Source organism: Fusarium poae, chromosome 2 (assembly GCF_019609905.1).
Source record: "Fusarium poae strain DAOMC 252244 chromosome 2, whole genome shotgun sequence".
NCBI lineage: Eukaryota > Fungi > Ascomycota > Sordariomycetes > Hypocreales > Nectriaceae > Fusarium > Fusarium poae.
Genome location: NC_058400.1, coordinates 8,133,841 through 8,148,463, shown reverse-complemented (window position 1 = coordinate 8,148,463; position 14,623 = coordinate 8,133,841). Strand labels below are relative to the sequence as shown.

The window sequence follows — 14,623 nt, the reverse complement described above, 5'->3', positions numbered from 1 at the left end:
CAAGGTGGTAAAAACTACCATGTATTTCTACCAAGATAACAGAAACATGCTAAAGCATCTTACTGTCAGGCAAAATTGCAGTTGTATAAAAGAATAGCACAGCGACAAGTAAATGCATATGACACAGCTATCTCATGGAGACCTGTGCGGCATCATCCACGGCACAACACAGCGTGGTACTGGAGCAAGGCAAGTGCTCTGTATCCGTCCATACTGAATATCATGCGTAAGAAAGACTCACGTCAACTGGATTTTTTCAGAATCATATCCCAATATAAACAAATTAGAGTTTCGATGAATAATATATCAGATCTCCCTTTGAAGCCAAACGTTTGATATTCATTCTAGAACCATACTATAGACGCACTTTTCAAATCTCAAGGAGCATGGTATTCGTCCTGTTTGAACCATCAAATGGCTCGCAGGTAATCAAGGTAATATAAAAAACGCCTAGTCACAAACCCAATCCCCATCAATGGTACACTTCTGGCAACCATGGACTGCCAGCTAATTAAAATCTGCTCTTGCCTTCCCTTTTCTTCGCATTAAGTTCCGCCTCTGTCTTTTGTCTCTTTCGGCTCTCCTGGGCAATCATTTCGCTCAAGTCATCATCATATGCCCACTTGGCACCGACGCCCTCTTCCTTTCTGCCCTCGTCAAATTTGCGCCGCAAGTCATCCTTGCTGATGCCGTCGTTGCTCTGTAAGGAGTCAAGATCGAGGGCGACGTCAATGTCACCGGGCTTCTTGCGCTTGCGCGTATCGTCCTCAGCACCAAGCACTGGCACACCAGCTTGTTGAGCTGCTTGAGCCTGCTTAAGATCATATACCCTGTCACTGCCAAAGAAACCTTCGGCACGCACTTGACGCTCTGGCAAGATGGTGTAAGCGGATCGAGGCGCGCTTGACTCTTCCGTCTCGTAGCCACGACGCTCCTTTCGTAGATCCATCTCACCAGCGATAGATGACTCGACGCCTTGTCCATAGTCGGCCTGCACAGTACTGGCGTAACCACCAGGGGTTTCAAGGCCGCTAGGCGTTTCCGTTTCACCGGGGACGTCTTCCTCTTCCTCTTCTTCCTCGTCGTCTGACTCTTCCTCCTCCTCTTCTTCTGACTCCTCTTCACGAGGCTGCAACTCACCCCACAAGTTCTTCTCGACGGGTTCACCAGCTCCTGTCAAGATTTGCGCTACCCCTTGACCTGACGCACCTGACGCTGAGAGACCAAAGACATCACCACCAAACAAAGGTCTGTTGAACTCGTCAACAGGAGGCTTACCCCAACCACCGGGGTGGAAACCCCATGAGCCTCCAGCGGGTGGTGGCGCATTTAGACCGGGAATCTTGAGAGTAGGGTAAGATGGGGGAGGTCCGAATCGTTGTTGGTTGATGAGCCATGGTGGCGGTGCACCAGGGGGCATTCCGAGGGCTTCCTTAGTGGCCTCGGTGAGATCGCCTGGTCGGAAATGTTGATAGTCAACCTCAGACTCCTTTCCTTCGTAGTAAACTTCACCAAACCGGGTAAGCTCGGGCTTAGTTTGGAAACGGAAGAAAGCATCGTAAAGTTTTTGGTAGTCGATATCTAACTTGCCCATTTTGGGGGCAACACGCTCGCGCTGCTTCTGCTTCAATGACTGTTCTGCTTGCTTGTCGAGGACCGCATCGCGCATCTCCGTGATACCGGTTTCCGCGATAAACTGTGGGAGACGGAATGGCGGCTTCTCGATACCTCTCTTCGAAGATAGGTACTCTCGCTTCAGAGACCAATGTGTCGGAACTGGCACAACGTTGCGCTGAGCCTTGATCTGCACAAGCAATCGAGGATCTGACGATGATACGTCTTGCCATTCCACCACTTCAGGAATCTTGACGACAGCCTTGAGCTCTGCGATGGAAAGCTTGGTGAGCTGCTTCTTCTTCTTTTTCGATAGCTTGGGTTGGCTGTCTTCGTCCTCGTCAGGGATATCGTCATCGTCGGCGTAAAATACTGTTCCTGTATTTCCAGCGTTGGCCTCCTTGGCAATCTCGTCCTCTTCCATCGACGCGCCGAATTTGTTGAAGATATCCTTGTACATGGCATATGCAGGATCCTCTTCCAAAACATCTTCATCGAGCGCGGGGACCGCAGGAGCGGCATCTTCGGCGTTGGACTCCTTCTTCACTTCGAGGTCTGTCGTCGTAGATTCGGGCGCGGCATCGTTTTCTTCGGATTTGATAGTAGGTTCCTCGGCCTTGACTGTGGAAGTCTGCGGCGCGTCAGTACGTGGAGTCGCCATTGAAAAGGGATAACTTGGACATACCTCTGCTTGGGTCTTCTTTTGCTCCTTCTTCTTAGCCCTTCGCATCTGGTTCTTGGTCATCTTTGGGGCCGCCATGGCGAATCCGAAGCTGGCGACGGTGGCGTCGCGACGAGGTAGTGTCTTTTGTTTGCTGCAGGATTGGAGAGTTGTGTTGTGAGCTGGAAGACAGCGTAAAAACCGGCGAGCGCAAGTATGTACTGTTTGGGGTCCCTGCTCATGCCCAGTAGACAGATTGAGCTTAAAAGGACGTGTATAAAAAGAGTTTTGTTACGTGAGCTGAAGCAAATGCACGTTTGGATGCGCTAACTGAGAGATTGGTTTGGCCGTCACGAGTGGAGTCTTGCTCGGGCTACGCTGCCTCAAAAGTCTACAAAAGCTTATCGTAACATGTCCAAGCAAAAATTGGACGCGGCAGCGCGGCTGATGGCGTTTAGTAGGCGTTATCAGCTTATCGCACGCGGCTGTCGGACTAACCACGGATGACGCCCTCGACCAAGTGATCGCTGTAAGCCACGTAATGTCAGTTACGGACTTATTACATACAGAAGGTTCCAAGGGAAGACCCCCTGTAAACCCCCGTGTGCAATCTAATGTATCTGGCATCCAATTGTCTCGTCGTCCTATTGGCGCCCCTTGATTTAATTATAGGCGGTACCTTGCTCATCCCACTTGCACCATTCCCTCTTTGACGTGAGCGCCATCCACCAGCAGCTACAGTAACTTTATTGTAACTTGGCACCATCTTTTTTCCTGGTCAGCTTCATTTTCTCTTCTGATCAAGCTGAACTCGGTCTTCTGCAGAGTCGCATCATAGTTTGATCACCTGGTATCGTCTCCGCCGCTTTCGGTTCCAACATATATTCGCTTTCATCGCTTCCCCGGACCCTGGCATCATCATTCTATAGCTCCTTCGATCTGGCGTCTTGGCCTACAGAGGGACACTAACTATACTTGAGAGATAGCACATTACAACTCAACCCTTCATCAGCTATGCTATGACCATACGCTCTCTTCGACGTCATTGAACAATATTATCCTCGGCGATTGTCTCGTCTTCTCTCACTCGTTATTCGAACCGATCATACAACCTTATCTGGCCGTTGCGCCGTTAAACGTCGATACTCGCTACTCTCCCTGCCTATCACTACCTTGTGATGGAAAAGTTCCCCGACTTCGTCGACACGCCCTTGGGCGAGTCGCCCTCAGACAGCCCTTCAAACACTCCTAGCTGGGCAAACGGCGGCCCCCCTCGTCCTTCCGATCGATGGCTACCAGTCTCGAAGCAAGATAACTGGTCAGCTGCATCCCGAGGGCACAATCGGCAAAAGAGTCTCACTGATGCCATTCGCACAATAAGAGGTCGCAATGGCAGTGTCAGCCAGAATGCCCAAGAGATCGCGGATGCTCTGCGTGCTCCCGTCTCCCCAAAGCTCGTTGTACGCTCAATCTACCGAGTCCCAAGTAAAGAGTACCGAGTACAAGTGCTGACCTGATGCTGCGCTACACAGATTCTGTGCCTTATGTGGTACGCCTCGTCTGCGCTCACAAACACCTCGTCCAAGTCCATTTTAATAGCTTTTGACAAACCTGCCACCTTGACGTTGGTTCAATTCGCCTTTGTCTCCTCGTTGTGTATGTTCATGGCATGGCTGGCGACCATTTTCCCCGTCTTGCGCACAAAGGTTACAGCTCTTAAATACCCAATTCGAAAGCCGACCCGCGATGTTATCAGAACCACTCTTCCCCTCGCTGCGTTTCAGATTGGAGGTCACCTCCTCAGTTCAACAGCCACCTCCAAGATTCCCGTATCACTTGTCCACACCATCAAGGGTCTCTCACCCCTCTTTACCGTCCTCGCTTACAGATTCGTGTACGACATCCGATACCCGAAGACCACTTACCTGTCTCTGATTCCTCTGACATTTGGTGTCATGTTGGCTTGTTCTGGTAAGACGACATACGGTGGAGAGCTTATTGGGGTTATCCAGGCTCTCCTAGCAACTGTCATTTTTGTTACCCAAAACATCTTCTCCAAAAAGCTCTTCAACGAGGCTGCCAAAGCCGAAGCTGAGTCACCTTACTCAGTATCCAAAAAGCTAGACAAACTCAACCTGCTCTGTTACTCTTCCGGCATGGCCTTTCTTCTCACTTTACCTATTTGGCTATGGTCTGAGGGGTTCGCTCTCCTCCTGAACGTCTATCATGAGGGCTCAATCGATCTGAATGAGCAACCGAATTCAATGGATCATGGACGACTCACACTCGAGTTCATTTTCAACGGTGTCTTTCATTTCGGCCAGAACATCCTCGCCTTTATCCTCCTCTCTATGGTTTCGCCTGTTACGTACTCGGTTGCCAGTCTCATCAAGCGCGTGTTCGTCATTGTCCTAGCTCTGGTGTGGTTCAGAAGTCCTACAACACCACTTCAGGGAGTAGGCATAGCCCTCACCTTCTTGGGTCTCTATTTGTACGATCGAACCAAATCGAGCAACAAGGCCGATCAAAAAGCCCAATCAATGCAGGTCAAGAGATCTTCATTACTCCCTACCACCAACGGCGGATTGCGACCTACACCCATCACGGAGTCTCCTCAAAGCACCGAACTCAACCCTTACCCTTACCGTGAGGGTTACTTTGGTCGCCCAACAGCAGCTGAGGATTCCAAAAAGAGTGACGATGGTGGTGCCCGAAGCCGGACTCCAGGCACTGGCAACGGCTGGCTTCCTCCTGGTACCAAGCAGGAAGATACTTGGCAACCTGGTGATCGAGTCGCTGGTGTCGCAAGATGATTACCGCTAGTGCGTATTGATTTGTTTCTTTCTCGAATAGAGTTGGTGTTTCGAAATTTCACAAAGAAAAAAGAATGATAGAGTTTCTCAAGCAACGGTGTTGTTTATAATTCAAACTGGATGGAACGTTTGGATTCCTGTATGACCTACCATGGGCTGGCGTTTTAGTGATACGAAAGATACAACGGCAGTTGTGAGCATCTCTGGAGGTGCTGGGCATGATGTACCATTATGTGCGACATGGAATGATATTATTGGATTTCTTGGGTAAACGAGTTGATGACAAGCACCCTGGACAATGTATTAATGAATAGTTCAAAGTTTGCGCATTGTTTAGGCGCCGCGGCATTCTATCATGCTTGGGGTATTATTAATCTATCAGCCATTCTTCAACCTCCACTCCTATGCTTCTTCCTATTCCACGTATCACTTCCCATGCAACGTTAATCCTCCACTTGCCTCCTCTATCCATCACATCACCAGCGCCTCCCACCCGCGTGAGCAATCGCAAGCTAGCAAGAGTCGATATAGCCATAGCAACATCCGCATCAAGTCCTGCTGCACCAACATTAGTGCCGTCTGCCCACTCAGATCGCACGGCAGCGAAGATGGCCATCATGCGTTCAAGAACAAAAGCATGTGCACCGAGCAGCTTGCGAGCAATCTTTCGGTGTTTTGAACGGGTAGGTCCTCGGGCAACGCCACCTCCCCGGCGACGTTTACGTCCGTGGTTATATGTTGAGAAGAGCGTCAGATCATGACGAGTAGCGTTATGGGAGGCGAGGTAAGCTGATAAAAGAATAAGACGAGCGGTCGTAGGAAGGAGATTTGTGAGATCGGTCGCGGAGGCTGTAGGTTTTGTCGATTCAGTCTCGACGGGCTTGTTCTTGGGTCGAACAGAGACAATGCTCGGATTGAGCAAAGACTCGTCTTGAAAATGTACTCTGCCTGCGATGAGGAGTTTCGAGAATTCTTTTGGTAAATGCGTTCCAGCTAAGATAGGGGCTGTGAAGCGCGGCCAGAGTGCGTGGCAGCTATGTTTGAATGAAGGTAGTGTTCGGGAGGCGGATTTCGTAAGGGAGTCGTATACAGCGGCACAGAAGCGTGTCCAGAGATCATCAGTTTCTTGTTGGGTGCAAGTAGCAACAGGTTTTGGTGGCGCAAGGGAAAGGATGCGGACAAACTCTTTCTTCTCGTACGGCGGGAACAGAAGATGAGCTGAGGAGGGCGATCGTAGGAAGCCGGCCGGTGGGGATGTGACAATGAAGACGCATGTGAGGGAGGGAATCTAAATACATAGGTTAGCTTTGCGCCGAATTGTTAAGTGCCATCAACTTACAATTTCTGACAGTCTTGCTAGAGCTGGTAGCAATGTAGGAGGTGCATCTCTCTGACGATCAATCGCATCCAGCACCAGCACGAAACGCCATCGAGGGTCCCTTTTAGGATACTTGATCATCTTTTCCAGCTCGACCGTCAACTGCGCCAACGTTTCGCATCGTTTGGGGACTTCTTCCCACTGTAGCGCTTCGGCCACTTGTCCAACTATACTCTCGAATAGATGTCGCCCTGTAATACATTGTACCGAATTGACCACTGCGGCCTGCAGCCCACCCGAAGAGGCATCATTGTTGATATTCGTGACTAGGTCGGAGACGAGTTGGGAAACGATGGCGGACTTTCCTGTGGCTGTCGCACCGTGGACTACTAGATTTCGACAAGGAGCTGCATCAGGCTGTAACAAAGGTCAACAATGGCTCTTTTATGTGATATACATTGACAATTAGGAAACGTACATGCAATAGCGTTGCTAGGGTTCGAATCTGATGCTCCCTACAGGGATAGGATTGGATCAAGGGTGTCAAAATGACTTCGTCTGGAAGTCCAAAAAGAGGCGCCATCTCAATCTTCTGTGCTCAAGCGCTGCTGCTGTGGTTGAAATTGTTTAAAGTTAAATTGTTTAAAGTTGAAGTTCATAAACTATTTCGAGCTACAGAGTACTCAGGAGACGCGTTTGGCGCGTTGCACGGTCCAAGGTACGTCACTCGGGAAATTGTCGGCCGAGTAGCTCATAGCAACAGACAGACAGCCTCTATTTATGTGCGAATCGTTATACACATTTAATGCGAAATTGTTTGAAAGTCGGATGTAGTATACATGAGAAGGTATGTATGCATTTAATTCTCAAGTTTGGAGTATAAGTATATAACCCCAATCGACTCTTTAAGGTTCTGTTTCCTCCCAAACGCCATGTACAATGCTATGCAAACATGATGCAGAAACTCTTGTTTAGTCCAACGCCGTTGCCATGATCAAAACAAAACAGGTATATGCATCTTCATGGACGTACATCTTTTGTCGAATGCCTTAATCCACCATTCATTCCATGTCCTCAACTCATGATATAGCTTGTCCACAAGCAACTCTTGGTCCCACACCGGTGCAGGCGTTCCTTGGCTGGACTGTGTCTGTGTGAACCCAGGTCCTCTTCGAGGTGCCTGAATTGTGATATTAAGCCCGGAAGTGACCCAAAGTTTGCGTATGTCGTCGATAATATTATTCATAAAAGTTCTAACATGACTTTCGATCTGGGGAGTCTCTGCCCCTGATGTTCGGAAACCCGAGAGCAGAATTTCGGCTCTAAGAGAATTGTCGCCAATATCAACCATATCGGCAACGTACTGTTCAGCTCTATCAAGTCCGGTCCGGATGGACCTCAGAATCTGTACAACATCTGACCAACTACCATGAGATACTCCGGATAGAGATGAGCCATAGAGTGACGGCCAGAGGATGTTTGACAGATGTATGACTTGCGTGATCAGGTGGACATGCACCGCCTGGAGGGGTCCATCAGTCTGGCCCAATCGCTCCAGAACGTTGACGACGGCGTGGAGCAGAACGAGCAAATGCTGTAAATCAATTTCTGTCCACTCTCGATGAGTCACACCATCAGCCATAAATAGCCGTAGAGCTTCTGCATAAACCTCAATCATCGCAAATGCGTAGCTCTCAACTCCAGCTGCACGCACGATAGCTGGCAACATCTTACTGAGGATGAACGACTGGATGCCCTGATTGTCCATTCCTTTGTGCAACAACTGGGTTTCGTCGCGAAGTTTGTTCTCTTTTAACGATAGCTTGAAATTGTTGCAAAGAAAATAAAAGACCTGATGGACAACCCCGTTGTCGCCTTCGCTTAACTTAATTCCATAAGATCTCATGGCAGCCACCTGTAAATGAGGATCTTGGATGGATGGCGAGTATTCTTTGCTGATCCGATAAAAGTATTCGTCGATTTTGCATATATCAGAACCATGTGTTCGGATGAGCGTGATGATATCCCGAACGAAAGCCACGTAGCCGGGGTGCTCAGAAGCATCCTGACACATGGTGTGCAAATCAGACTGCATCTGCTCCATCACCAACCTCAATGTCTTTGAATGCTCAGGTATGATGAGTTTTTTGAGTGCCGGTCCAGCATCTCGTACTGACTTTCGCATCCACGATATGGCAAACTCAAACAAATCGCGATTTGAGTTGTAGTCTGGGTTGATAGAAAGCCCCATGACTGCTTCGGGGACGAACTCTTTCTGATGCTTCCACAACTGCTCTGCGAACTGGTTCTCATACGACAGATGTGGTCGTGGTTTGACAATCGACAAAGCCCAAGCTTCAGAGAGGGAGAACCCAGCCTCATGGAATTCATCAAAATTGCGTTTGATGAGTGTTGTCAAGAACAGGGTTAAATGTCTCCGTTGATCGAGGTTGAGCTTGGCTGGAACATCTTCAAAAAGACCATATTTGCCATGTTTAAACATGTCGGCGAGTCGTAGTAAGCCGCCGTTAATAAACCTGATTGCAAGTCGAGCGGTTAACATGATGACCTGCTCGGTGCAATGAGACATGTCAGCGACTGTTGAATGGTCCTTCTTCTCTCCTTCCGAAGAGATGAGGCATCTCGCCATCGAGAAGTAGACCTTTGAAAGATCGTGATCAATGACCAGGAGGGCATCGTCCGCCTGAGCAGAGTCCAGAATTTGACTCTCGCTTTCCTGGCTTCCCTCGTCGTCTTTGAATGCGTCAACATGGGAGAGAAAGACGTCCAGCGTTGATAAAGACGCTCGGAGGATAGGCCAATCGAATTCTGGAGGGTATGAAGTAAACCGGTGGAACACCTGCTGTAACTGCTGCGTGTTCAAAGCAAACGTAGCAGCTTCCAGATTGGGCGCGTGCTTCATGACATCCAACGACATCGTCACAGACATATATAGCACGTCCATCACAGCTCGTCTGTTCATTGCCACCATAGCATCTATCAAGCCTGGGTCAACCGTGTTGCTGCCATCTTTGGACATCGCCAGCACTTGCTGCTGCATGTCGCTTTGGACCGAATCAAACTGATCCATCATGGATTGGAAGAAGTTGTTGCGCCATTGACTAAATGGTTTGAACGCGGTCGTAGCTTCTCCGGTTGAGACAACAAACCTAGCCAGCTGGCTCCAAGCTCTCAAATTGATTAAGCATGCCTCTTTATGAGAGCTTGCTGGTGCAACGAGTCTCTCAATCAGATGAGCACCTGGGCGAAGCTCTGCTGGTGCCGCCCAAAACAAAGTGCAAAGAAGGTCATGGTGGTTTCGTAAAGCAGCTAAGTCGCGTTCTTGGATCATCTGCTCTTTGAGAAGCTGGCGGTTGTGGTTTGGCATAGTGCGAGCAATCAAGTTCCGGATGTCTTTGGTGTCACTGAACTTCTTGATGCTCAAGGCGACAAGCTTGAGGAAAATGTGAAAGCAGTTGTCGGCTTTGTCAACAGACAATGACGGGTTGCCAGCAAGTTCATCCAGAAATTTCGGGGAAGCGTATACTTCTTCGTTGCGGAAGTGGGCAAGATTCTGAGAACCAAAGAAATCGAAAATAACACCGACTACCGCTACACACTTGCGCCACCCCCATTGCTGTACAAGATAGTGACAGCGGCCGACCAGTGCACGGCAGTAGTTACTGAAGCTTGGTGGTTGTCGTGGGTTTTCCTGGTAAAGCTGGAAAACCTTCTTGAGTAGCTTCTGTGGCAGTGCCCACCCATTAACAACTGTGTCATCATGCCTCCTGCCCGCAATGATTATCCCCTTGTCGTTGAATTCAGTAAGCGGCAAGAGTGTAAACATGTTTCTCCACAAGCGTTCATGAACACTTGCATCGATACTTGTTGACGCTTCAGGTGTGGCTATGACTGCGTACAGAATATCCCAGAATGATGCTCGAGGGATGTTGGCATGTTCTAGAATTTTCATGTTGGTCACCCACGAATGAATGACGGGCATATCGTTCCTCAGACCACGCTCTCTCATGCGAGGGTTTTTGAGGTCGTCATATGTTTTTGTGATATGATCGATACCTGTCATCATAAGTGAGGTCATGGCAGTCTTGGACAACCCCTTGAGCAGCTCCTCTATTTGAAATTGCTCGTTCATCAAGGACGCTTCGCCCTGGCAAAGTCTATGGACGGAAAGTGTAACTAGAAGCAGATGATCATAGACGCCTGCAACAAGGGAGTAGCGGGGCTTTGTGGTATCGTCCTGTCGCCGCAAAAGAGCCCCTGTGCGGCTGTTGAATCCTTGGAGTACCTCGAGCGCCCTGCATGCAAATGTCTTGGCCTGTGTCTGGTCTGCGAAACTCAGAGAATCCAGCACGAATTTCATGATGAACCCGGCAGCACTCGTAGCGAATTTGGAGTCCGGAACTTCACCATCTGCTGGAATGCGTTCCAGCTGATCTGCAATAGAATCAAGGAGAACCCCCAGCTCAGATGATACTTGGGCATCCCATGGACCCCACCTGAGTATTTGGTCGCCAAAGTTGAATGATATTCGTGGTCGAGCTTCAAGCAAATGTTGGAAGGTAATAGCACGTGAAGCTGATTCAAGGGCGCCACTGCCGATCAGGGTTGACTCGTGAAAATAGACATGGGAATCCAGAGGAAACATCTCAAAATGATGGGTGTAGTGAGTGCCATATGGTCCCAGACCCTGCATCTTCCCTCCGTTTGCCTCGACAGGTTGGATATGCTCAGCAATTTCGATCGAGATTGTGGGGATCGGATCATTAGCACGACTGAACTGTGGTGCCTCAACGTCGATGCGTTGGGGCCTGGTGTTCTTCCGGAATCGTGACTTGTTGTGGTTCACAGAGGGTTCCTCAACAACCCGGAGGGGAACCGGGTTCTCTTCTGGAGGCGGACTCGCTGGGTAATATGTATCAGGGGTGTTGTCGAAGGTCATGATACTTGAAGCAGAAAGATCACCACGCTGTTTTCGAAACAGGCGATCCAGTCTTCTCTTGGTTGCATTGAACGAGGAGCGCGAGGTTCTATCCGTCTCGTCCATCTCCAGCTGAGCTGGTCGCGCAACTCCTGATCCTGATCGAACCAATGCATTCGAGCGAGGCTTCTGTATTGTTGGAGGTTCTGCAGCACCGTTGTCCGCCTGATACCGTATGGACCCGGCCTGGCTAACTTGTTTGACTAATCGACGTGGTACGCCACGGTGCATATCTGTCTGTCGTGGGGCAGACGACCCATTCCCGGAAGTTTCACGTAGCGGCGGTTGCTCAGGCCCCCTGGGCTTCGTTCTAGATCTTTTAGCTTTAAGCGCGGTGGTGACAGACTGGCGTTGGGGAATCGACCCGGATCTCCATTTGTCCAAGATAGATACAGCGTCGATATGATCATCTCTAGTGGCAAGCTTGATGAACTTTCTACTAGAGCTGCTTCTGCCCATGTCCTGGCGTCGAGTGGCAGAACGAGCTGCAATCTTCAAGAAGCGGGGCGCATCCGATTCAACAACATCAAGAATACTGAGACGAGGAGGGGCATACGGTTTCCGGGCACTTTTTGACGGCCGTTTTCTTCCGCTAGGTTTTCGTTTCGCTGTTGACTGGCGGCTCTTCTTAACAGATGATGATGCAGAGTTTCCACGAGATCCAGAAAGCATGCTCGTAATTCTGGGCTGAAGAGGTCCCTTGGAAGATGAAGGCGTCCGTTGGATACTGGAGCTCTTGGTTCGTTTTGCCGTGCCTCGGAAAGACTCTGAGAGCTTTAGTTGACGCTTCCTTCCAGAAACCATATGATCAATGTCGTTGTCCTCCATCACAGAGCCTTCATCGTCAGAAACATCCTCAGAGATGAATACTGGCGACTCATCTCGGATGACAAGACGAGTCTGGTTATGAAAGGTTTCGTCAGTTGTTTCCTGCCTCGGGACAAGTGCAGGCGCAGAGTCGTCATCAGATTCCTCAAAAAATGTTTCCAGGGTCGTGGGAGCATCTGGTGCAGCAATGCGTCTTTGTGCGACGCCCCGCCTTATTTCTTGCTCGGGTGAAAACGCAGCAGGTTTTTTGTGAATGTCTTTTGAAGTTTTCTTGTGGCCAGCTTGCTGATCCAAGCGCAGCCACGACGCAGGAAGTACTCCTCTGATCCGACGCCCAACTGTGTTTACTATCTCAGATCCACTCTCAGAATCAGATTCGGAATCTGATCGAGCCGCAGTATCTTGGTCATTGGGTCGCAAAGCCGTCGTTGGCCCAGCAAGTTCGTCTTCAGAGTCGCTTAGGCTCATTGCAGTTGGGCGTTGCGTCAACCTGGAGAGTGGTTGAGCTTGTCCAGTAGGTGCTGGATATGGACGTGCTACTCCTTGATGGGAGCCCTCTGCACTGGGCAAGGAACCATCTCCGTTCATTCTTGAGCTTCGTTGTGCGGCAGGCGAATCCGTGGTTACAGTTCCCAATCTCAATGCCCAAGCGGGCTCCAGCGGGTCGCTATCGACAACGTCATATCTCTTGCGTTTCCGTGCAGAAGATCGAGATGGGGAAGATTTTCTTTTAGCTGCTTGTTTCGTCGCAGTCGTTGTTGGTCGTTTTAACAAGTCTTTCAATGCAGGAAGGTCGTCACCAGCTACACTTGTGTTCTCAGTGTCTCCTGTTGAGCTTGCCTGGCTACTTGGTCCTGCACGGTCGAGCCTCGGTGAAGTCTTGGGTGGAGAGGGTGACGGAACATCGAGTGTGTCCATGCCATCCAAGTCTTCCAGGCCTCTAGCCTGGCTCTCATCGGATACATCTGGTAGATGCGATCCCTGGCTATCATCTTCGAAGTCCTTATCTTGCGAAGCCTCCTCAGCCTGCTGCCTGCGTCTCTTCTCTTCTTCTGTGACGACTTTGATGGGCCTGACACCATGATTTCTGAACATATTAGAGTAGTGCGACATCTCTATGGCGTATGGACGTTCCTGGATCGGTTTACGGGGTCGAAAGGATCTCTCATATCTGATGGCTGCTTGTTGAGCAGTCTGATGTTCATCGACACCCAAGTTCTGGCTTTGCACAGGTGCTGAGCCATCATCTCCAGTAACAAGCACTGAGGAAAGATGTACGGCATCGCGGTTATTTGTGAACTCTGGTGGAGGTGACGACCTCTCAACATAGTCGGTCAATATCCCATCACTGGCTCGATGTTCAGGCTGAGTTTGATCCAAATGGCCAGAGAGTGCAGTTGGTTGTCGAGGATGTAAGTGGTCGATTTCGGGTAGTTCATCAAGAGAATTTATGGAGGAGAGAGGCGAAGATGATGGGACGTCCCACACATCATGCATTGTGACATTTGTCTCTTGTGGCATTGTCGTTGCTTCGTCATTTCGGGTTGGTGTTATCGTTGCGAGGGCAGGTTGTGCAAGCTCTTGTGACGAGTCGGGGACATCCCATATATCTTTATATTGCTGCTGTTCTTCTTCATTGTTGTCAGCCGCCTCTTTTTGGCTGTCGATTTTCTCGGTATCAATATCATTTGTTGGCGTGATGGCTGGCAAAGACGGCAGTTCCTGGCTCTCGAAACCATCTTCTTCCTCAGAATCAGGGACTTCTCCCAACTCCTTCCAGTTGGTCATGATCTATATATGGCATTATCTTGTTGTATGCATGATCTCGGGTCGTAGGTTTGGCTTCGCTTTGGGTACAATATGAACAAAATAGTGAAGGTTTCAGGTTGGAAATGACATGGCTGTAAAAGTCATGATCGCGCTTCGACAGGGTCGTTGCTAGGTTGTTAATTGATTTCTGGCTGGGCGTGGCAGGGAACGCGGTCGAGGAAACGGCAAGACGCGTTAGGCAAAGCTTATAGCGCGTTGAGTACAAATGGCTTAGTGGGGAAACCCTGAACCTTCAGAGCTTAGAGCTTGAAGATGCCGTAAACCCGCTAATTTTGATGTGGGTCTACTAATGGAATGGAATGGATGGATCATCTCAAAAACAACCAGCGGGCTGCAACCGAACCTACCCTTTACTTCTACGTATAAGTCTCACTTGGAAGGGAAATCTCATCAACTCTAGCTCCACGATCCCTTTTACGAGGAATTCGTTAAAATGCATGTCTTTGAAAGAGCCTTGCCATTGGCTTTGACCGTTTTCTGCGGTGTCGTCGGAGGTTAGAAGTTATTCTCTCTCACAGCATCAAAATCATTATACTCATCACCTTCATTAGGAATTTACA

At 49.4% G+C, this 14,623-nt stretch overlaps 3 protein-coding genes across 3 annotated transcripts; 1 reads left to right on the top strand and 2 right to left on the bottom strand.

The window, feature by feature from the left end:
- Positions 1-511: 511 nt before the first annotated feature.
- Positions 512-2,374, bottom strand: FPOAC1_006780 (uncharacterized protein; the record flags this gene model as incomplete). The annotated part of the gene is made up of 2 exons (XM_044851255.1): positions 512-2,245; positions 2,300-2,374. The coding sequence occupies 2 exons, from the start codon at positions 2,372-2,374 to the stop codon at positions 512-514; spliced, it is 1,809 nt and encodes a 602-aa protein (XP_044709967.1).
- A 1,079-nt stretch (positions 2,375-3,453) lies between these two features.
- FPOAC1_006779 (uncharacterized protein) lies at positions 3,454-5,088 on the top strand (the record flags this gene model as incomplete). The annotated part of the gene is made up of 2 exons (XM_044851254.1): positions 3,454-3,735; positions 3,808-5,088. The coding sequence occupies 2 exons, from the start codon at positions 3,454-3,456 to the stop codon at positions 5,086-5,088; spliced, it is 1,563 nt and encodes a 520-aa protein (XP_044709966.1).
- A 370-nt stretch (positions 5,089-5,458) lies between these two features.
- FPOAC1_006778 (uncharacterized protein) lies at positions 5,459-14,021 on the bottom strand (the record flags this gene model as incomplete). Its single annotated transcript, XM_044851253.1, has 3 exons — positions 5,459-6,376; positions 6,428-6,795; positions 7,439-14,021. The coding sequence occupies 3 exons, from the start codon at positions 14,019-14,021 to the stop codon at positions 5,459-5,461; spliced, it is 7,869 nt and encodes a 2,622-aa protein (XP_044709965.1).
- Between the last annotated feature and the right edge of the window lie 602 nt (positions 14,022-14,623).